The 18,812-nt window shown below is 42.8% G+C and overlaps 1 protein-coding gene across 1 annotated transcript in view; it reads left to right on the forward strand.

Moving 5' to 3' along the window:
- LOC108670692 (serine-rich adhesin for platelets) overlaps positions 1–18,812 on the forward strand; it is a 42,584-nt gene that overhangs the window by 14,107 nt on the left and 9,665 nt on the right. Inside the window, exons 8-15 of the mRNA XM_018158179.2 lie at positions 239–12,326; positions 13,002–13,139; positions 15,080–15,325; positions 15,870–16,062; positions 16,368–16,566; positions 17,516–17,715; positions 17,984–18,263; positions 18,637–18,751. Of these exons, the coding sequence (XP_018013668.2) occupies positions 239–12,326; positions 13,002–13,139; positions 15,080–15,325; positions 15,870–16,062; positions 16,368–16,566; positions 17,516–17,715; positions 17,984–18,263; positions 18,637–18,751 (13,459 nt within the window). The remainder of the gene's footprint in view (positions 1–238; positions 12,327–13,001; positions 13,140–15,079; positions 15,326–15,869; positions 16,063–16,367; positions 16,567–17,515; positions 17,716–17,983; positions 18,264–18,636; positions 18,752–18,812) is intronic.

Below are 18,812 nucleotides of genomic sequence, written 5' to 3' on the forward strand. Positions count from 1 at the left end.
AATGATCATTAACAGTCAGCGGTATTTTGGAGTGAATTGTAGATTGTTCAGCACATGAAGTCCTGAAGTAAACAATTTTTACTAACCCAGCTACGCAATCCATTTCGTTTCGAGGGAATTTTCCTCTTTTTTAACTCTACTTATACGAGGTTAGTATATCTACTTTGATTTCCATTTTCATCGATGTTAGTTTTATTGCTGTCATTAGTTTGCTCCAACATGTGCTCCGTATACTCAGGTTTAGACGTCAGGGAAACGCGCAGACGTGCAAGTGAAGGATCACCTCAGAGTTCTCTTCACAAGCCATTACCTGCGCGTGCCGATTTAGTCAAGGATGCAACTAACAGACAAGTGGTTCTCGATGAAAACGATAGCAAGAACGTTCGTCTCAAATCCCGTAGCAAAAGAAACATCCGTGTTCACGGCCGGGGACTCAAATCCGATTCGACCTCTACAACGACTACAGATGCATCCAGTGATGAAAACTTTATTGCGACTGAAAATGCTACTAGAAAGTCTCAGCGTATCAGCAGAACGAAAGAGACTGTTACTGTTATAAATTCGCCCGGTAAAATATGTACAAGAAGTTTATCAAGTGGATCTAGCCGAGGTGCTCAGTCGAGGTCTGTGTCACGAGAAAGTTCTTTGAGTAGGCGAATTGGCGCTTCTTCCAAGGATTTGAAGGGCTCCATAATGCATAATTCGCGAGTTACTAAAACAGAAAATCTTTATGAAAAGAGGCGCAGTTTAAGAGGAACTTCTAATAAAAATCTGCGTTCTGACACTGACCAGAGGGAATCGGATGAACCACGCTCTAGTGAAGACGAAACTGCTAATGACGGAGACGATGAAGATAAAGTTGCAACTAATTCTCTTTCGAAACGAAACTCGTTGAACGAATCGACTGATCAGAAAACTAGTCTCAACAAGCGTCGCACTCGCAGCCATGAAAGTTCGCAGGAATTGCCAACTGTCAGAACCAGATCGTCTGAGCGTTTGGGAGCGATTATACCACCCTCAAAGAAAAATTTATTAGTAAATTCTAACTGTACCATTGCGAGTATTCCGTGCATCTCCCCTGTCAAGAAAGAATTCATTTCAGATGAAGAAATAGACGTAGAAGGCGTTGATGTTCCAAGTATGTATGACACCGCCATATCTGTCAAGTGCGAGAAGAATGATGTCACAACGCTTCAAGATCGGTTAGCTTCCACAAGTTTAGGAGAAAATGAGACACGAACTTTGGATTCAAGCCATTCATCGTCAACAAGGTCTTCCAATTCTTCACTCTCAGAAAATGCAAGTGCGTACATTCCTCGCGAAACATCTATTGGTGTTCTCAAACGTCGAGCTTCTATACCTAGAAAGAAAGCCTGCAATCCTAAAGACAAGAGACTCGATGATGTCCTTGGTTCTGTGGCGAAAGTTTTCGGAGATAACATCGATGAAGGTCATTACAGCAAAATGGAACGCGATTTGGCATTAGGAAATAAAAGTCCAGAGAAACACGTGAAGAATTCCCCATTTACAGAAGTTGATGAATCATCTATGCACCCCCGGATTGTCCCCGGAGAGAAAACAACTTCCAACGTGCCTGGAGGCACTAAGAGTGATCTGGTCAACGGTTTGGACAGTGTGATGTTCTATTCAAATAGCAGTAACCTAAACTGTAACAGCACTAACCAATCTCCCTCAGGTACTTTGATGAAAGTGACGGGCAGTTTGCTGAAGGCTCCACGCCGTGGGCCATTAAATGCCAAGAAACTTAGTGACGTCGTGCGTAGCTTGGCCGAGAAGAAACGAGCTGAGAGTCCCCTGACTTGCGTTACGGATGATAAACCCGACTTCCTCAAAGATCTCAAGACAAAAACTCTCGATGATGACGACAAGCAGAGGCAAGTACGTGAGGTGTGTCTTGGTCCTGCACTTATCGCGTGTGTTATGACTTCGACTTCCTCCACCACCACTTTGACTTCTTCACTTCTCACCATACCTCATGTTTCTGCTACTTTCACCTCCACACATACCGTATCTGCTTGCGTTCCTGCCACCACCACTACCACGTCTGTTAATCATCTACCACTGGTCAGCACGAGTGGCTCTTCAAATTCTATTCCTGCTAGTGCTTCATTGCCAAAAGCTCCTGGTCGGACTGAGGCTTCTTCTTTCATCGCACAAGTAGAAACGTCATCTATCATGAGTGTATCTCCTTCTAAGAGCTTATCGAGTGTATCGCAACCTATTGTTGCTGAGAGTGTTCCAAGTGTTGCTTTTTCTGTATCAGATGGTTTCACTGGAAGTATTGAAACTGGCAGCAGTTGTGTAAATTCATCAGAAAGTGTCTCATGTTTATCGGAAGGAGCAATTCACGTTACTGGGTCGATTCCTCCATGTGACGAAGTTGATGGTAGTAAATCCAGCAAAGTGCATAACGGTGCTCCCAAGAATAAGCAAGGAATTATTAAAAATAGTTTACGTCTTTCCGAACGCAAATTGCCCTATGCGTCTTTAGTTTCTGCGCAAAGTGATAATACTCATAAAAAATGTAAAATTTCACCACCTGTCTTCATACCTTCCAGGTATACCAAAAATTCTGATATTAAATCGAGTGTGAGTTCGAATATTAAAACTGCTTCTCTTAGCTCTAAGGAACATGATAATGCGGCCAATAATCTCGTGAAAAATGACGTACCACGTAGCACTTGTCTAACAGAAAATGTTGAAAATGATCACATTGATGGTACGTTAAAAGCTAATTTTAATGCCGCTTCATCTCCACATCTTGCGGATGCGCAAAAATTGCCATTGCTTAGTTCTGAAGCACCTCGCGCGTCTCGTCTCTCACCGCAAGTAACCAAATCTTCTTTCACTGCACCAGTAACTCAAGAGGTGACTGTGTCCACTACTTTACCCTCACGTATGTTTTACGGTTCGGGTGCTTGTCGTTCCTCTACCGCAGAGCGCATTGCACTCTCAGGGCACCTTATTGTGCCTCACATATCGCTAAAATCTCCATCACATTCTTCCAAGAACAGTAAAGCAGGTGCCAAACAAACTAATAAATCGTTGAAAGTTCATTCCCATGCTTCATCGAAAGATAGTTCTAAGAAAATCAATTCGCGACAAAATTCTTCATTTTCATCAACAGCTCACGGTAAAGCTACGCTTAAGAAAACCACTCATATATCTACTAGCGGTGTTCACACTTCGTCGATCTCTATTACTCCTAAGGTTAAAATAATTGAAAAAACGAGTAGTCGTGGTCCTATCAATAGAACGACTCTAAATATTCCTAAGGTGATACCTGGCCAACGTGGATTGGCCGTCCGTGCCAACAATGACAATTTGTTGAATGTGGATTACGATAATAATAGAGGTGATGAAATTCCTAGCATCACCATCAACTGTGATAACTCTGAAATAGTCACTCTCACGTCAACAGTCACAGCTACTTATTTCACGTCGAAACCACTAGATATTACATCCGCTGAGATAGCGGTTGTTACATGCGGCAAGTCAAGCGGTGAAACTAATTTTATTACAAAAATTACTGCACCAGAAGTAGAAATTGGCACTGGCTTGAGAATACCATGCGTTTCTTTGGCGCCTGCTTCGTCACCACTAGTGCCAAATTCAGCCACGAATTTCTCCGTGACGACCGAAAATTCTCGACAAGAATCGCAGCCGACTTTCATAAATTCCTGCCCTGGTGTTCAGCCTGCAGAGCCTCCGTTAGTTGAAAACTCGGCAACTCTAAACGTTACTATGCCACCCACGCCTTCCGCTACTCCGGTCCCGCAAATCTTCAATTCCTCTATGGGCATTTTTCCTAGTCAGACCTGCATTCCTCCTTGCATTACTTCTCAAATCGGATCACCGGCTTTGCCATCTTCTCTGTTAACGTCTTTAGGAGTGCCAAGTAGCATCACTGCATCTAATTTACACGTACCTCACTTACCCATAAGTGCCAATTCCCATGTGGCGTCAACTCTACCTTCTGGTAATTTACTCATCTCTGGTGGAGATTCTTCGTGGTCCCATGCTGGGGCTGGGTTATCTCAACTGCCTACAATAATGACCTCATTACCCACAAACGTGACTCAGGTTACCAATCCTGTAGTCCCTATCGACGCCTCTGGTTTACCTCAAAATCCTCTATCAGGTATTCATCTGTCCAATTTACCTCCCGGTGTTGTATCTAATATCCGAGCTTGCCCTGCCGGTGTGGTTAACGGAGTTCCTGCCGCTGGTATGATGACCAACTTGCAGGCAGGTGGAATCGTACAAAGTATTCAATCTCAAGGTCTAAATGCAAATCGTTTATCTACTATCCAATCTCCTAACGTCCCTGCTGGTGCTATTGGTAATATTCAGGTATCAGGGTTGGCTGGCAACTTGCCCAATTCCATGCCAGCTTTGCAGAACAACCTCACATCATTCCCGACAAACGTTACGCAATTATCAAACAATTTAATGCCACTCTCCAGTTCCATGTCTTCACTCGCATCAAATATTGGTAACCAAGCTAGCCTTGCATCATCTACCGCAACTCTGAATACCATTTCATCGTTACCTCCCGTGTTTCCAATGACTGGACCAGTCACATACAACTCGGTGGCTTCGTACACTGGAGCAGTGAGACCATACGTTACTTCTGCTCCACAATTGGCCTATTTTGACACCACAACAATGACATACGTCACTCCAACTTTACTTCCTTCTTTAGCTGCACATCAGGGAATTCTAACAGCGTCCTCAGTTTCTTCGTTCGTTCAGCCGGGTGGTGCTATACCACCGTCGTACACTATCATGTCAATTCCTCCTCAATCGATGGCACAAAATCCTTCCAGTGTTTGTTCAAGTGTTAGTTCAGCTAGTGGTTCGTCGCAGAGCCTCAACACATCGGTTCCATCTTTAGCAAGGAACTCACCTATCATGATGAACACGCCGATGCTGACATCCAGCCAAAGCGCATATGTTTCCAATAACACAGACGTTTGTTCAATATTTCCTCTCCCAGCTGGGTCTCTGAATTCACCATCAAATGTAGGCATAACTACACCGCAGTTCCCAGGACATCTATTGACCGCTGCACCACCATCGGCTAATCTGAGCAGCAATGCTCGGCCTGTAGTTTTCCCAACATCTGGTGTCATAATGGGCGCGGCATCGAATCCAACATCCACTTCGTCTCCTATTAAAACAACTAAGCAGATACATATAGCTCCCAAACCTAATAGAATGACTGTTCCCTGTGGTTCTATATCATCGTCCGTCTCAAATAACTTCAAGTCATCTCCTAAACCAATTCAAATAGCCCCTAAACTGACTTCTCAGCCACTTACTATTCCCTCTGCGGTGAACAAGATACACACTACTCCTCAAATAATCACGACTCCCCAAGGGTCTCACCTGATCCACACCATTCCGAACCTTCAACCTTTCCAATCTTTACCTCAAGGCCTGCAAGCTTTCCCGCAACCACTCCAAGGGGTTCCGACTCTTCCAACGCACATACCTTCGATTGCAGGTGTGCCGGGAATTTCTGTTACTCAGGCGTTGTCTCTATCTGCAGCCGCTCAACTAGTCACTCCTACAGTCGGTGATATTTTGTCACAGCAACTTAGTATTGTCAGCACCATTCCCAACGTGGAATGCACTCAAGCGACGTTCAGTTTTTCCACGGCACCTCAGTACTCGATAGTTCCTCAACACACGGTCTCGTCTCAAAGTTGCAATGATGGAGCTTCGTTAAATACTTCAGTAAATAATGGTATATCATCGTACGATGCTTCAATCAAGTGCTCTACCTACATACCGAGCGTCCCATCCGTCCAAAGCTCCATCTCGAATGTGTGCGATAGCTCTCATCATCCCCAGACGACCGATGAACGGAAATTTCCCGTAGACGGATTAACTACAGTTCCACATGTAGTGACTGATTCAGGTGCAACCTTGTCATTGAACGTAAGTAATGCTACTTCCGTCTGTCCACCCCTCAATTCGATTAACTATGGTTTCCAGCCATCTTTGGTATCCACTTCGGTATGTCAAGGTTCTGCTGGACTTGGTGAGGCAAAAAGTATGAACATCGCGAGGTCAATGGAGTCTATGACCCAAGGATCAATCTCTGTTACTAGTAGCTCTCTTGTTACTCCCTTCATTACTGTAACGAGTGCCAATATTTTACCTCAGTCGGCAGATGTAAAATCTGCTGTTACAAGCTCCCCTTCGCCAATACACCCATTGAGTCAGTCAGTTGCTGTATCTTCGGCTGAACTTGTATCTAACCAATGTTCTCCGAACAACAATGACCCTGATATCGTTCCTACCTCGGAAAACAAACACGTTGTTTTCTCAGAGGACTCAAAACTCGTTACGTCGGATCATGTATCTGATCTTCAAATATGCGATACTCCAGATGAGGCTCTTGGTTCACCTTGTTCGACTTCCGATTCTTTCATTGAAGTAGCTGATGTCTCGGATGTTTCATCTGCAGATGTTGATCAGTCTATGGATGAAGCGACCAAATCTGAAGAAAAAGCCCTCAAACACGATATGTTAAATTTGAAAACATCTGCGAATAATAAGACAAGTACTGTAAGCACTAATGATCTCCCGCAAAATAGTCTCAATCTCCCAGTATCATCCTGTGAAAATAGCAAAGTTAATGTCGTTCCTATACAGGAAGAACCATTACAAAATTTCACAAATATTGGATCCGGCGTAAGTTCTCGGGTAGGTGAAATTATGAAATCCGATTCACCTATGTCTCAGAAAACGACCAAAAATTCAAGCTCTTGCGATGATGGCAGGTTGGTAAAGTCATCGGAAGGTCAAACAAATGTTGGCGAAGTTATAAATCGAGAATTGTCTGTTTCTGCTTGTGAAACAATTTCATCTGCGTCGCATCCAACTCTTAGTCCTGCTTCTGGTGCAGCCTCCTCAGTTCCGTCTGCGTCACTTGCTGCCAAAATAAGTCCATCAAACTCGTTCAGATTCTCTGGTCCAAAACACCTGTCGGTTTTACCCGCTCCCACTCCGCGTATGACCCGAGGCGTGGTGCCACTCGTACATCCTTCATCTGGAAGCTTTTTCTCGTCCGTCACTCTTGTTCCTTCGAAGATCTTAACTCCTGTCGTATCTGTGCCAAATTCATCTAAATCCGCTCCCATTATTGAGCAGAAAATACAAAAAACTGTAAATGAACCTGCCAAGCATAAGGTTTCTGGGAGTGAAATGGTTGCAACATCTGCTACTCCGGATGAGAAAAAAGATCCCTTGTTAAAGCCTCTAATTAAAGTGCCTGATGGAAGCCAAAATATGCCTGCAAAAAATAACAAAGAATCTCTTTTGCAACAAAATAATGCTCCCAAAACGGGAGCAAGTGATCGCCGACCGATGAATGTTACTGGTGGTTTAAACTGCAAAATTCCTAAATTTGCTTCATCTTCTGTTACAATTACAACGATTCCAGCACGAATCAACGATTCTTCCAGAACCCGCAAGATTACAAGTGGGAAAAATATAGTTGATAAAAAGAAAGAACCATTATTAAAACGTCCTCTCTTTCGCACCAAGAGTCAAGAAAATGTGTCAAAAAGTAGTTTCGCATTTTCAGTGGTTAACGAAAGTAGTGTATATGCTTTCGAGCCTGATACTGATTTACAACTTGATGAAACCTCAGCTTTTTCAAAGCGAATAAAAAAGAAGAGTGCTGCTCAATTGATGCCCATCAAACCCGCTGCTTGTGAAAGTGAGAGACCAATCCTTTTCAAATCCACTTCCGACTCCAAGGTGAATCTTCGTAGCGCCAAGGAAACTGAAGAAGTGAAATTAAATTTAGCCGTCGAAACCGCAGCTTCAATGGTCAAACGTACACCACGCACTGCGTTTAACCAGCGACTCAAAAATCGTCGATCATCTCTGACAAATGAAACTATGCCTTCAATTCCTGCTGATTACCATAACGCCAAATCTGAAAGTGTGACTTTAGAACAAAACAAATCAACTGTTTCGGATGCTTCTATCACTTCTAAAATAGTACCTATAGTGCAAGAGCCTTCGTCGCGTCTACGAGCAATGATATCTCCTACCAAAATTCCAACAGTAGAATCAGCATCATGTCTGTTAAAGAATTCCCTGCCCTCAATGCCTCAGAGTGGTGACAGATTACTATCTGGCACCGGAAATAACTCCTGTTTTGCACTTCCTGTTAGAGTGAGCAAGCATTCAGCAGTCGGATCGCTGCCTCCCGTTTCCGATTCTGCGTCTGATAGCGAGGTTGGCGATTGCCGCTTAAATGTTTCTTCCACATCATCCTCTGTTACTGGTAATACTTGTTTACCTTCTGAATCTAGTCCAAAAACATTATCATCTCCAAGCCCATTGGCTCCGATTTTAAATCCCGTTTCATTGCCTTCAACAAGCAATCATAGAGAAATTAATGTTGCGAGTCAGCCAGGCGCAAAGACTCCAAGGATCTCTGCACCCTCTGATATGCAATCAAATTCTGTACTTTGCACGACTAATGAGAGCAGTGTTGGAAATTCTCACACAAACACGAGTCCTTCTAGGATGGAGGTTTCTTGCAAAATAAAAAATCCTCCCCTCACAGCTGATGCTCCGAAATTCAGTACTGAGATTTTCACGAATCCTCCCATCGTGCAAGTCGCACACGCTGCTCCAGATATCGACATTATTCGGGGCGTCAAAACCTCATTTGTTCCACCCACAAGTCTTATTTCGAATCCTTCGATTCTAGGCAATTCATCGCAGGTACCAACTAGTTACGGGGCGCAAACGTCAGTTTCAAGTAAGGCTTCATCACCTCATACTTCTGTACCTCCGGCACCGCTAGTCTCTTCTCAGAATTCCACTGCAAACTCAGAAGCATTAATTGAGAGAACTGCAGCCTCTTTGCCCATCAAAAGCGTGTCTATCATAGATGCGACTGCAGATGGTACATCCGTTTCAAGCGATGCTGCACAGTCTTTAACTAAATCATCAGGCACAGAAATTAACAAGGAGCTTCCTGTATGTAGTAGTAAATCTGCACCAGAAAAATCGAAGTCCGTTCAGAGCACATCGATCGCAATTCAATGCGATATGGATGAGCCCGTAGCCGCTCTCTTTCGTCCTGAGATTCTGGCGTTTAATAATGAAAGCGGGACTCAAACTGAAGGACCTTCAAAACTACCTTTGCCGCCATCTGCTTCTCCATTTTATTATTTGCCCCTAGCAATGGCTGCTCTGGGCGAGAAACTTCCTGCCCAACTGGTTCAGCAAATGTTGGCCAAGACCCAAGGTTTGGTGGGGGCAGCTGAGGCGGGTATGATCCTCCAGCAGGCAGCTCAGCTGGCGCAGCAGCACCAACAAAAAGTACAGCAACAAAGCCATTCTGATGCCCCGTTGCCTGAACCGCCGCCTGTTGCTAAGCCTGTTCCTGTTACCACTCTATCTTCGGTTCCTATACAACATGGTGCGCTCACGTTAGAGGAATCCATCCTCGTGCAAAGCGCTCCTTTTGACCCTAATGTATTGCAGTCTAGTAGTAAAGCAGGAACATCTCGTGCTGTCGTCGACGGCAGTTCACGCACGCAAACGCAACCCAAGGCGGTTCAACAACCTTCTAGAGTGAAAGCAATGCAGCAACCGCCTCTACAATTGCCCCAACAAGCGCAGCTTCAGCAAAAATCTCCAGTATCTGATAAAACACAGTTGCCATCGGCGTCTCAGCAGTTGCCGTCGATTAAATCTCAGCAACCTATTAAAGTGAACAAATCACCTGCTTCGCCGCAAAAAGCTGGTATTCAGCTTCAGGCCGAGCAGATTGCGCAACAGCAGATAGCGCAACAGCAAATGCTGCAAAAATCTCAACAGCAGTTGATCCTAAAATTGCAGGGGCAGAAAAATGTATCAAAACAACAATCTGGACAAAAGTCTCAAGTTGAAATTCATCCGAAGCAGTCGCACATTCCTCTCTTTGCCTCTCCCACCCATTTAAACTTCAAGTCTTCGGCTCAGGCCCTTTCCAAAAATCAGCCGAATCGCAATGTTCCTGCTAAAGTGCATCCAAACAAAATTGGAGCGGCAAACATGAAAACTTCAGTTGGGTCACTGCGATCTACTTCTGTGGCTCGAATCTCGGGTCCTTTCATTGAAACGCCACCCATCATCAAGTCGTCCCCTCCCGTGTACATTACACCGCCTGCTAGGATAACATCAGAGGCGTTCAACCCAACGCCCGCATACATGGCCTCTTCATTGTCATCACATAACAAAAACGCGCATAATTCACCTTCTCTCGCATCAAATCATTCACATTCGAATTTGAGCCACACGTCGTCTGGTGTTATGTCCTCCACTGCATCACATAGCTCTGTAAATAGCGGGCTTAAATCACCCTCTCGAGCACACAATGTCTCCAAATCTGAGCCTTCAGTAATATCTTCAACAATTAACTGCACAGTTCCAGTAACAAGTGCACTTCATAATAGTATACGAACAAATCCTTGTACCACTAATGCCTGTACCAGTGCTACTGTCTCCGCCCCTAACAGTTCAGTGGTCGACGACGTTCACGACGCTCGTCTATCAAGCGTACTCGCTGCCAAATCTGTCACGGTTGTTTCCTCGACTGCTTTAAAGATACGAACAGACTCCGATAGTCCGGTGCAGCTTGTGAGTACGCGGAAATCTTTAGAGGTCCATAATGAGCTTCACAGTGATATTGCCGAAGATAGACCTTCTAGAACGCGTGTTAAACATAGTCGCAGTAGGAGCGCTGACGAAGTTTTTATTAATAAAAAACTAAGACTGGACTCCTTGTCTGACTTGGATAACGAACCATCCCTTGTGCTGACAAGTATCAAACCCGTTTGCGATGAAGAACTTATTGCTGGAGCTGTGAATCGCGAAAACATTTATAATGAAGGTTTTAACGAGGAACTTGCTGAAGTTGGACCATCAGTCACTGATCCAACAATTTCGGAGAAAGAAATGGGATCTGTAAGCGATCGAGAGCTGGGATCGAATAAAGCTGCTTTGTTAAATAAAAGTTTTAAACCAGGCTTTTCGAATCAAGTTGAAGAACCAAATAAAATTATTACTTGCCACGTTGGAAAAGCGCAGAGTTCCATGCAAAATTCTCCAAATTTGAAAGAAAGTGAAAAAGTAACTTCCGAGCCGAAAAAATATCAGCCTATCCAAGACCCACTACCACGATCTGGAGATGCGACAGAAAAACCTCCGATGGTCAGCGCCGTACTAAGAGCAGAGGAAAATCTGGCCGGTTCGAATGCAGCGAAATTTTCGAAAACGGAAGAGTCAGCCAGCGACCGTGGTGAAAAATCGAGCTGCATCAGTAGTAAAGCGAACTCGCTTGGAACAACTTCTTTGAAAGGCATTGACAGTTATTCGAATTCAGTGATCGCTAAAGAAACCAGTCCTGAAAATGTGTCGAGTTCCTGTGAAACCAATTCGCACCCAGAAAAAGCCTGCGAATCAAATCCCATGGTGAAACATCATGGGGAATCCAACCATACTTTGTTAAGAGAAAATCAAACTAGAAGTCGCAAGATACCCGGTAATTTTCATTGTGATAATAAAGAACCTGAGAAGAGCTCGAAAGCTGTGGATACTCAAAATGAAGTAAATGATGAAACGCTGAAAACTAGAATTAACGATAGCTGCAGTCCGAAGCTGAAAGCAGACAATTCAGAGTTATCTGATAAGAAAGGCTCCAACCGTGATATCAGTAACAGCGAAAAACCTGTGTCGAGTACGCCGGAAAAGAAATCTTCGACGTTAGGAGAAAAGCGCCCTTCGAAATTAAAGTCGGAAAGCCTTTCATCAAAGTTGAATAACGACGAAAACGACACGGGGATTTCGGCCTCGAACGATGCTGCGGAGGACGAGAAAGTCGACGACGAAGATGATTCCGAGAACGATGCGACGCCAGTAGTTCGTCGCAGTAATCGCTCGTCAACCTCAGCGGCGACACGCGCCACGGAATCCGACCAACAGGGCGTAGAGCAGCTGCGACGGCATCGTCGTGCTAAACGCGCCGCCGCCGCGCTGGCGCGAGGAGATTTCCACGACCTCGAAACTCTGTCGGACTTTGAGCTCCAAGACGGATGCAAGAACTCCAGCCGGAGCCGGCGTCGGAAAGGGTCCAGTGGAGGGGGAAGTGGCCGTGTAAGCAGCGGGGGAAGTGGATGGGTTTCTCCCAGCGCTGGCAGCGATGCTGGGGGACTTCCACCCCCTCTGAGTCCCCAACTTTCCCCTGACGCTCTCAGAGGATGGCCTCCTCCCAGATTGACCAGGTACAGTATCCTTTATTTGATTTAAAATTGACTGATTATTTAGATTTATATACCTAGTACTGTATTCGATTTAAAATTGACATATAAAATATGATTTTCTACCAAGCCTAATTCCAATGATAGAGTTCTTCACTATCCTAATTGAAGTCATTGCTGGCTATGTTACCTATTATTATTCTTCGATTCATGGAAAGGTCTTCGCGGGTTGTTAAAGAGTTTGTATGTAGGATGTGGAATAAATTTTTCATTGGAGATGAAGCTTGGTGCTTGGAAGTAATAGCTGAAAATTTGTGCTTTTCCGTAAAACATAGTTGAGTACCGTTGCTTATGTCTAGGAACATTAAAACTTAGTCGCCTTACTCTTGCATTAAAAGTGAATTTTATTATCTGAAAGGAAAATACCGTGGGCTTTATATCGTCGAAGAAGATTATTCCCGGTAATGATATTCTGAAACTTATCCTTCCTATCCTTCTGAAACTTATCCTTATTATCACACTTTTCTCTATTGATTATCGTAATGCCAGGTCATCGTACTGCCAGAAAAATTGTCGCAATATTCCCTCAGTTTTTGGTTAGTTTTGTCTGATAAAAATAAATTTCTTATAAATATCTCAGTATGAATCCTGCTATTTTACTATTCAACTTAACACATTAACATTTTCAATGTGCACCAGCCCTAGCCCGTCGCAAAGCTCAGAAGGCGCCAGTTCGACGACATCGCAGCGCAGTAGCCAGCGCACGAGCGTTCGCCACAGCAGCGCTGCCTCGGCCTCGGCCGCTGCCCAGCGTCATCAGTCACCCCAGCCACGGAGGTTAGAATATCAGTAGGCCCTGGGACCGTACTATCGAAAATAGTTGCGCGTTCGTTTCGGCTTTTGTAACTGATGGCATAAATTACAGGCGAGAAATTAGCCGCTACGTGTAATTAACGGTATTTATTGTGCGGCCTCTACTTTGTCTGGCTCCAGGGTGTTGTGTAATGTCAAATTATTCAGCGAGCCCGTGATGGTTGTGGAACTATCTAACGCGTAGTCTTAGTGCCCATTCTTCTGTTAGAACTCTCTCCAGCTTTTTTTAAGGACGATGGCGGTGGGAATCGAATCCTGACTTGTATCTCTGAAATCGACCATAAATGCTCGATAATATTCAGGTCTGATGATGGTGGTGGCCCAATGAGATGCTCAGCTTCATTAGAATGTTCGTCGTGCCATTTTTTAACAATTCCAGCTGTATGGATCGGGGCATTATCATCTTGAAAGATGGCGTTCCCCTTCGGAAACTGTGTTTCAATCATTGGATGAACTTGGTCCTCCAAAATTCATACGTAAATAGTCACGGCTGTTGATTCTTCCATGAAGAGAAATCATAAGTCCCTCGGACCGATGATTTCCAAGAAATAGCACCCCAGACCATCATACATCCCCTGCCATGTTTTACGATTAGGAGGAGGTAGTTAGGATTAAATGACTCCTTTGACTGTGTCGTTTGGTAAACGATGACTCATTTGGTTGGTCATCGTTTTGATAAACGATGATTCGTCAGAGAAAATCATATTTTTCCACTGCTCTAGGGACCAAGTCTGGAGGTTTTTACACAACTCTAAACGCTCTGATTCATTTGTATTTGAAACCAGAGATTTTGTAATTGCAACTCTCATGGAATATAGATTTGTGCCGCTCTCGGCGGACGGTCTATATGGAAGCTGCGTTCTGTAGGTGTCCGTTGCGGTCTGCAGTAATTACAACAGCCGTGGTCTTTCGATTGTCCCTCGCAATTCGATTTAAGTACCGAGGGTCTCACTCAGATAACTTCGACTTTCGGCCACATCTGGGTTTTGCTGAGGACGATTTTCCTTTCAAAACAGTCATTACTTTTGAGACAGTAACGGTACAAACGTTAAGCATTCGAGAAGTTTCAGTCACACTAGCACCTGCCATACGGACACCAACAATTTGGCCTCTTTGAAAGTCAGGGAGGTTTGCCATTATAGGATATAGACGTAAAAATTTACTAAAAATATCTGCAAGGATGAAGTATAAATTAACAGCAGCAAGCCAACAATAAATAAACAAACATAAAAACGTCACGATAAAAAATTACGATATCAAAATGTCAGGTGTTTCCCCTATTTTGTGCAACCCCGGTATATCTTATTTATGTATGAAAATTTTTTTAGAATTTCGTGCATTAATCCTATTGTGACTCGTAATAATAATTAAAAATTAGGAAGAAGATTAACAAATTTTTTTTTATTCCTGCAACATTGAAATCTCAATTGAAGGTTTAAAGAATTTCTAATCTTTCTAGATCAATAATAATTTTTAGGGTATTGAGCGAAACAATTTCAAAATTGCAGTAAAGAAGTATTAGTAAACTTTTATGTAATTCTTACATCACGATTCATTAAATGAGTGTAATGCAAACTGATTTTTATTTTATTGCTTAAATTGCATGTTGTCATCAACGAAAAACCTTGATTATTGATAGTAAAAATAAATTCTACAAGTATTCTTGCACTTCTCTTTTTCTTTTTCATTATCAATAAATGAACTGCGCAACCTTCAAAGTTTGCAAATTATTTGTCAGCTAAATAATATTTCTGGGTTACTATCAAAAGAAAAACACATTTTTAATAAATAAAAAACTGCTAATAAGTTATTCGATTATTAATTTAGTAAAAGTTATCAATTTTTTAATAACCATTATTATGATAATTAATTACAAAAATTGTTAAAAGATAAATAAATTGCAGGTTAGCACGCAGCAGCCGAGGCTCATGTAGCAGCGTCAGCAGCAGTGGGGACACTAAGCCTCCCCAGACTAGCCCCAGCGCTGCTACAGGAGGAGGAACCTGGCATCCTGACCCCATCCTAGCAGACCGAGCTCCCCAAGTTAGCGAGAACTCGCTTCTAGCGCGAGCCCCGTCGTTCTTCCCCACCGCTGAGGAATTTATCGAACCTCTTGACTATATCGAGAAGATACGACCTGAGGCTGAGAGGTGATTTATTGTTATTATTATCTTAACCACCGCTGAAGAATTTATCGAACCTTTTGACTACATAGAGAAGATACGACCTGAGGCTGAGAGGTGATTTATTGTTATCATTATCTTTTCCACCGCGGTTGAGTGCATCGAACGCTTTGACTACATCGAGATGCTACGATCTTTGACCGAGAGAGGCGATCTGTTATTGTATAACTATTATTTTCTCTTATTTCATTCCATTTTCCAGCCTCATAATTTTCTGAGCATTACTATTCATTTCGCATCACTTTTCATTGGATCAACCTTGAATTTAATCCTAATTAGGTTTCTAGACATGCCTTGCCTTTATCATCACGCCATTCGCTTATCAAATTGTATATTTTCGTGTGTGTCCGTATATTTGATAAATTCTAAGCAGCCTTCTCCTGTGCCGGTTCAATTGTAGTTTCTTAGTCTCACCCTCAAAACGTTGCTCATTCATTTTTTAGCTATATTTTATATTTTCTTCTGTTGCTTTCTTTTCAATCGACACTAAAAACAACCCCCCATGCGACAGGTTCGGCATCTGTCGCATAGTGCCGCCATCGTCATTCCGGCCGGAATGCCGCGTGAACGACGACATGCGCTTCGTGGTCAACAACCAACACATACACAGGCTCCTCAAGCGCTGGGGTCCAAACGTTCGCACCACCTGGGCCATACGCAAGTGTCTTGCTAAGCAGAACATCGAGCTTACTTCTAATCCCCTTGTAAGTTTTAGTGGCAAATTGGTAAAGAATGGATGATTATTGCTGGCGGATCGGTGAATGATTGATGGTGATTGCTGGCGAATTGGTGAAGAAATGATGGTGATTGCTGGCGAATTAGTGAAGAATTGATAATAGCTGCATGTGGATCGGCGAAGAAATGATGGTGGTTCCTGGCGTTTTGTAATGTTTGCTGCGTGCCATTTGATGGTTACAAACTTGTTGCAGTGAACATCGGAAACAGCAAACGTGTAAATATTCACACTATTGTGCCATTAATCGAGTAATTGTTCATTATTGTTTGGCAGATCGGGGGTCTGGAGGTAGACTTGGTGCAGCTGTACCGCGCTGTGGAGCAGCTGGGGGGCCTCATGACGGTGCTAGAAGAGCAGCTGTGGGGGCGCGTTGCCCAGATCTGCAGAATACCGAAAACTGCTCATGACAGGCTCACTAAGCTCGATTCCGTCTACTGCAAATACCTTCTGCCCTATGCGACGCTCAAACCAGGTCCGTGTTATTGAGATGGCTATTTCATTATCAATACCTTCTGCCTTATGCAACGCTCAAACCAGGTCCGTGTTATTGAGATGGCTATTTCATTATCAATACCTTGGGCCTTATGCGACGCTCAAACCAGGTCCGTGTTATCGAGATGGCTATTTCATTCTAAATGCCTTAGCCTTATGCGACGCCCGAGCTTATGGCAGAAATCACCCGAGCACGTGTTGTGAAAATGGCAGAAATCTGTTCTTATCCATTCGCGTGTCTTTTTGTAATGTGCCCTTGAAGTTCAGTGGAACGAGACGCCACGACAATTGCTTCGTTTAATAATAATAATAATGGTTATTTTATATTCAATATCTTTTCCTTATGCGCTTCTCGACGAGCACATTTTGTTGAGATGGATCTTTTTATAAAATGAATTCTGACGTATGCCAGATCCATATAAAATTGTATACCTAGTGATTTTTTAATACCTTCTGCCCTCTTATATACCCTTCTAGTTTTTTTTTTTTTGATCAAATAACTTTTAAACTATTTTTGAAGGTTTTTGAAGTTTGCATTGTTAAAATCGACATTGTCTTCTGAACAATTAATTGTTGTAATAATTGTCAATTTGGAAAGATGTCTGTTATTCACAAGCTTATAAATAAATAATCGGACTGTCTTAGCTAAAACTAACAGCGTTATTTGAAATAGATACAAGTAATAACATAATTGAAAAACGTGAGCAGCATTATACTCTTTTAAAGCGAATAATGTTATGTTATTAACAGAGTAAGATTTATTATAGGAAACGTTATTAATTATTATATAAATGAAGTAGGTATAAACTTTTGTCACGGACATGCTAAGGCAAGGCTAAATTTTTGCTGATATTTTCAAAATAATGTTCCAAGTGTATGAGCTTTCCTTACTGGTAATCACTTATTGAATGGTGTAAATATTCTTGCAGAAGAGCGGGAATCGTTGTTGAAGGAAGCTGATGAAGCGCATGCGCGACTCATCGGTGCTGTTGCTTCAGAAGCAAAATCAAGCAAAACTTCAAGCAAGAAATCAGAGTCCGACAGTCGGGGCAGCACCAAAGACTCGTCTGACGACGAATCAGAATCTGACTCTGAGGATGAATATGAAACTCTTGACTGTTTCACTACGGTTAGATATTTATAAAATTTCCATGTTATACGATTTCTTGAATTTTTCCTGTTTTATGGATGTTTCTAAATTTGACAATTTTGTCATTAAATGATACAATTATTATTTGAAGGAATTCTTTTGCCGTAAAGAAATTTGATGTCCCATTTTTTTATAATTATATTATTATTATTTAATTATCAGTGCAAAAGTATCTCTGATAGCTCTGAGCATCTCTCTCGCTAATGTCGATATTTGCACGTTTTCAATAATTGTCAAATCATCGCAGGGCAAAAGCATCTCTCTGAGCGCATTCTACCGCCTGGCCCGCAATACCACGGCCCAGTGGTTGCCTGATCCCAACGGTCTTGAAGTAGACGAGCGCTACTGGTCCATAGTGACGGAAGGAACGCGACACGTGTGTGTGCATGAGGCCAGTCTCGACACCAGCGAACACGGATATGGATTTACGAGCCCCAAGAACAGTCCTTCTGCTAAACATCCGTGGAACCTCAAAAATCTTTGTCAGAGCAGCAGCACTATTCTCAGGAGCATGGGCAACGTTATTGGTGAGCCTTACTCAAATGCTCGATACATTTTTGGTTCGTTACAAATATGCTTTATACGTTTCCATTTTGTGTACATTTCACGTCCATACCAAAAAAGCATTGTCTGAATTCAATAATGACCTTTTCAGCTATCGTGAATACTCAAATGATTCTTTTTAGTTCTTTATCAGAAATCAAATATAACTTGAATAAAATGTCATTTGCCAAAAACAATGTCCCTGTTTTGATGTAGCTTGCTATTAATGACAAGCTCATGCACGCGAGAGTATTCTTCTGCGATCTTTTGATACCTAGTACAAATTTTCTTCACATCCATCTTTTTGACAAAGTTTGCTGCGCTCAAATATTATCCTGAAATTGAATTATTTTTCAGGCGTGACTTCTCCCACCCTGCATGTCGGGATGCTGTTCAGCAGCGTGTGCTGGTACAGAGACCCTCACAGCCTCCCCTGGATTGAGTACTTGCATTCCGGTGCTTCAAAAATATGGTAAATTACAAGTATAAATTCGAGTTAATTATGGTATTGTCGTATTGTCGATCGTATTTCC

This window comes from Hyalella azteca, unplaced genomic scaffold, assembly GCF_000764305.2.
Source record: "Hyalella azteca isolate HAZT.00-mixed unplaced genomic scaffold, Hazt_2.0.2 contig1513, whole genome shotgun sequence".
Lineage (NCBI taxonomy): Eukaryota > Metazoa > Arthropoda > Malacostraca > Amphipoda > Hyalellidae > Hyalella > Hyalella azteca.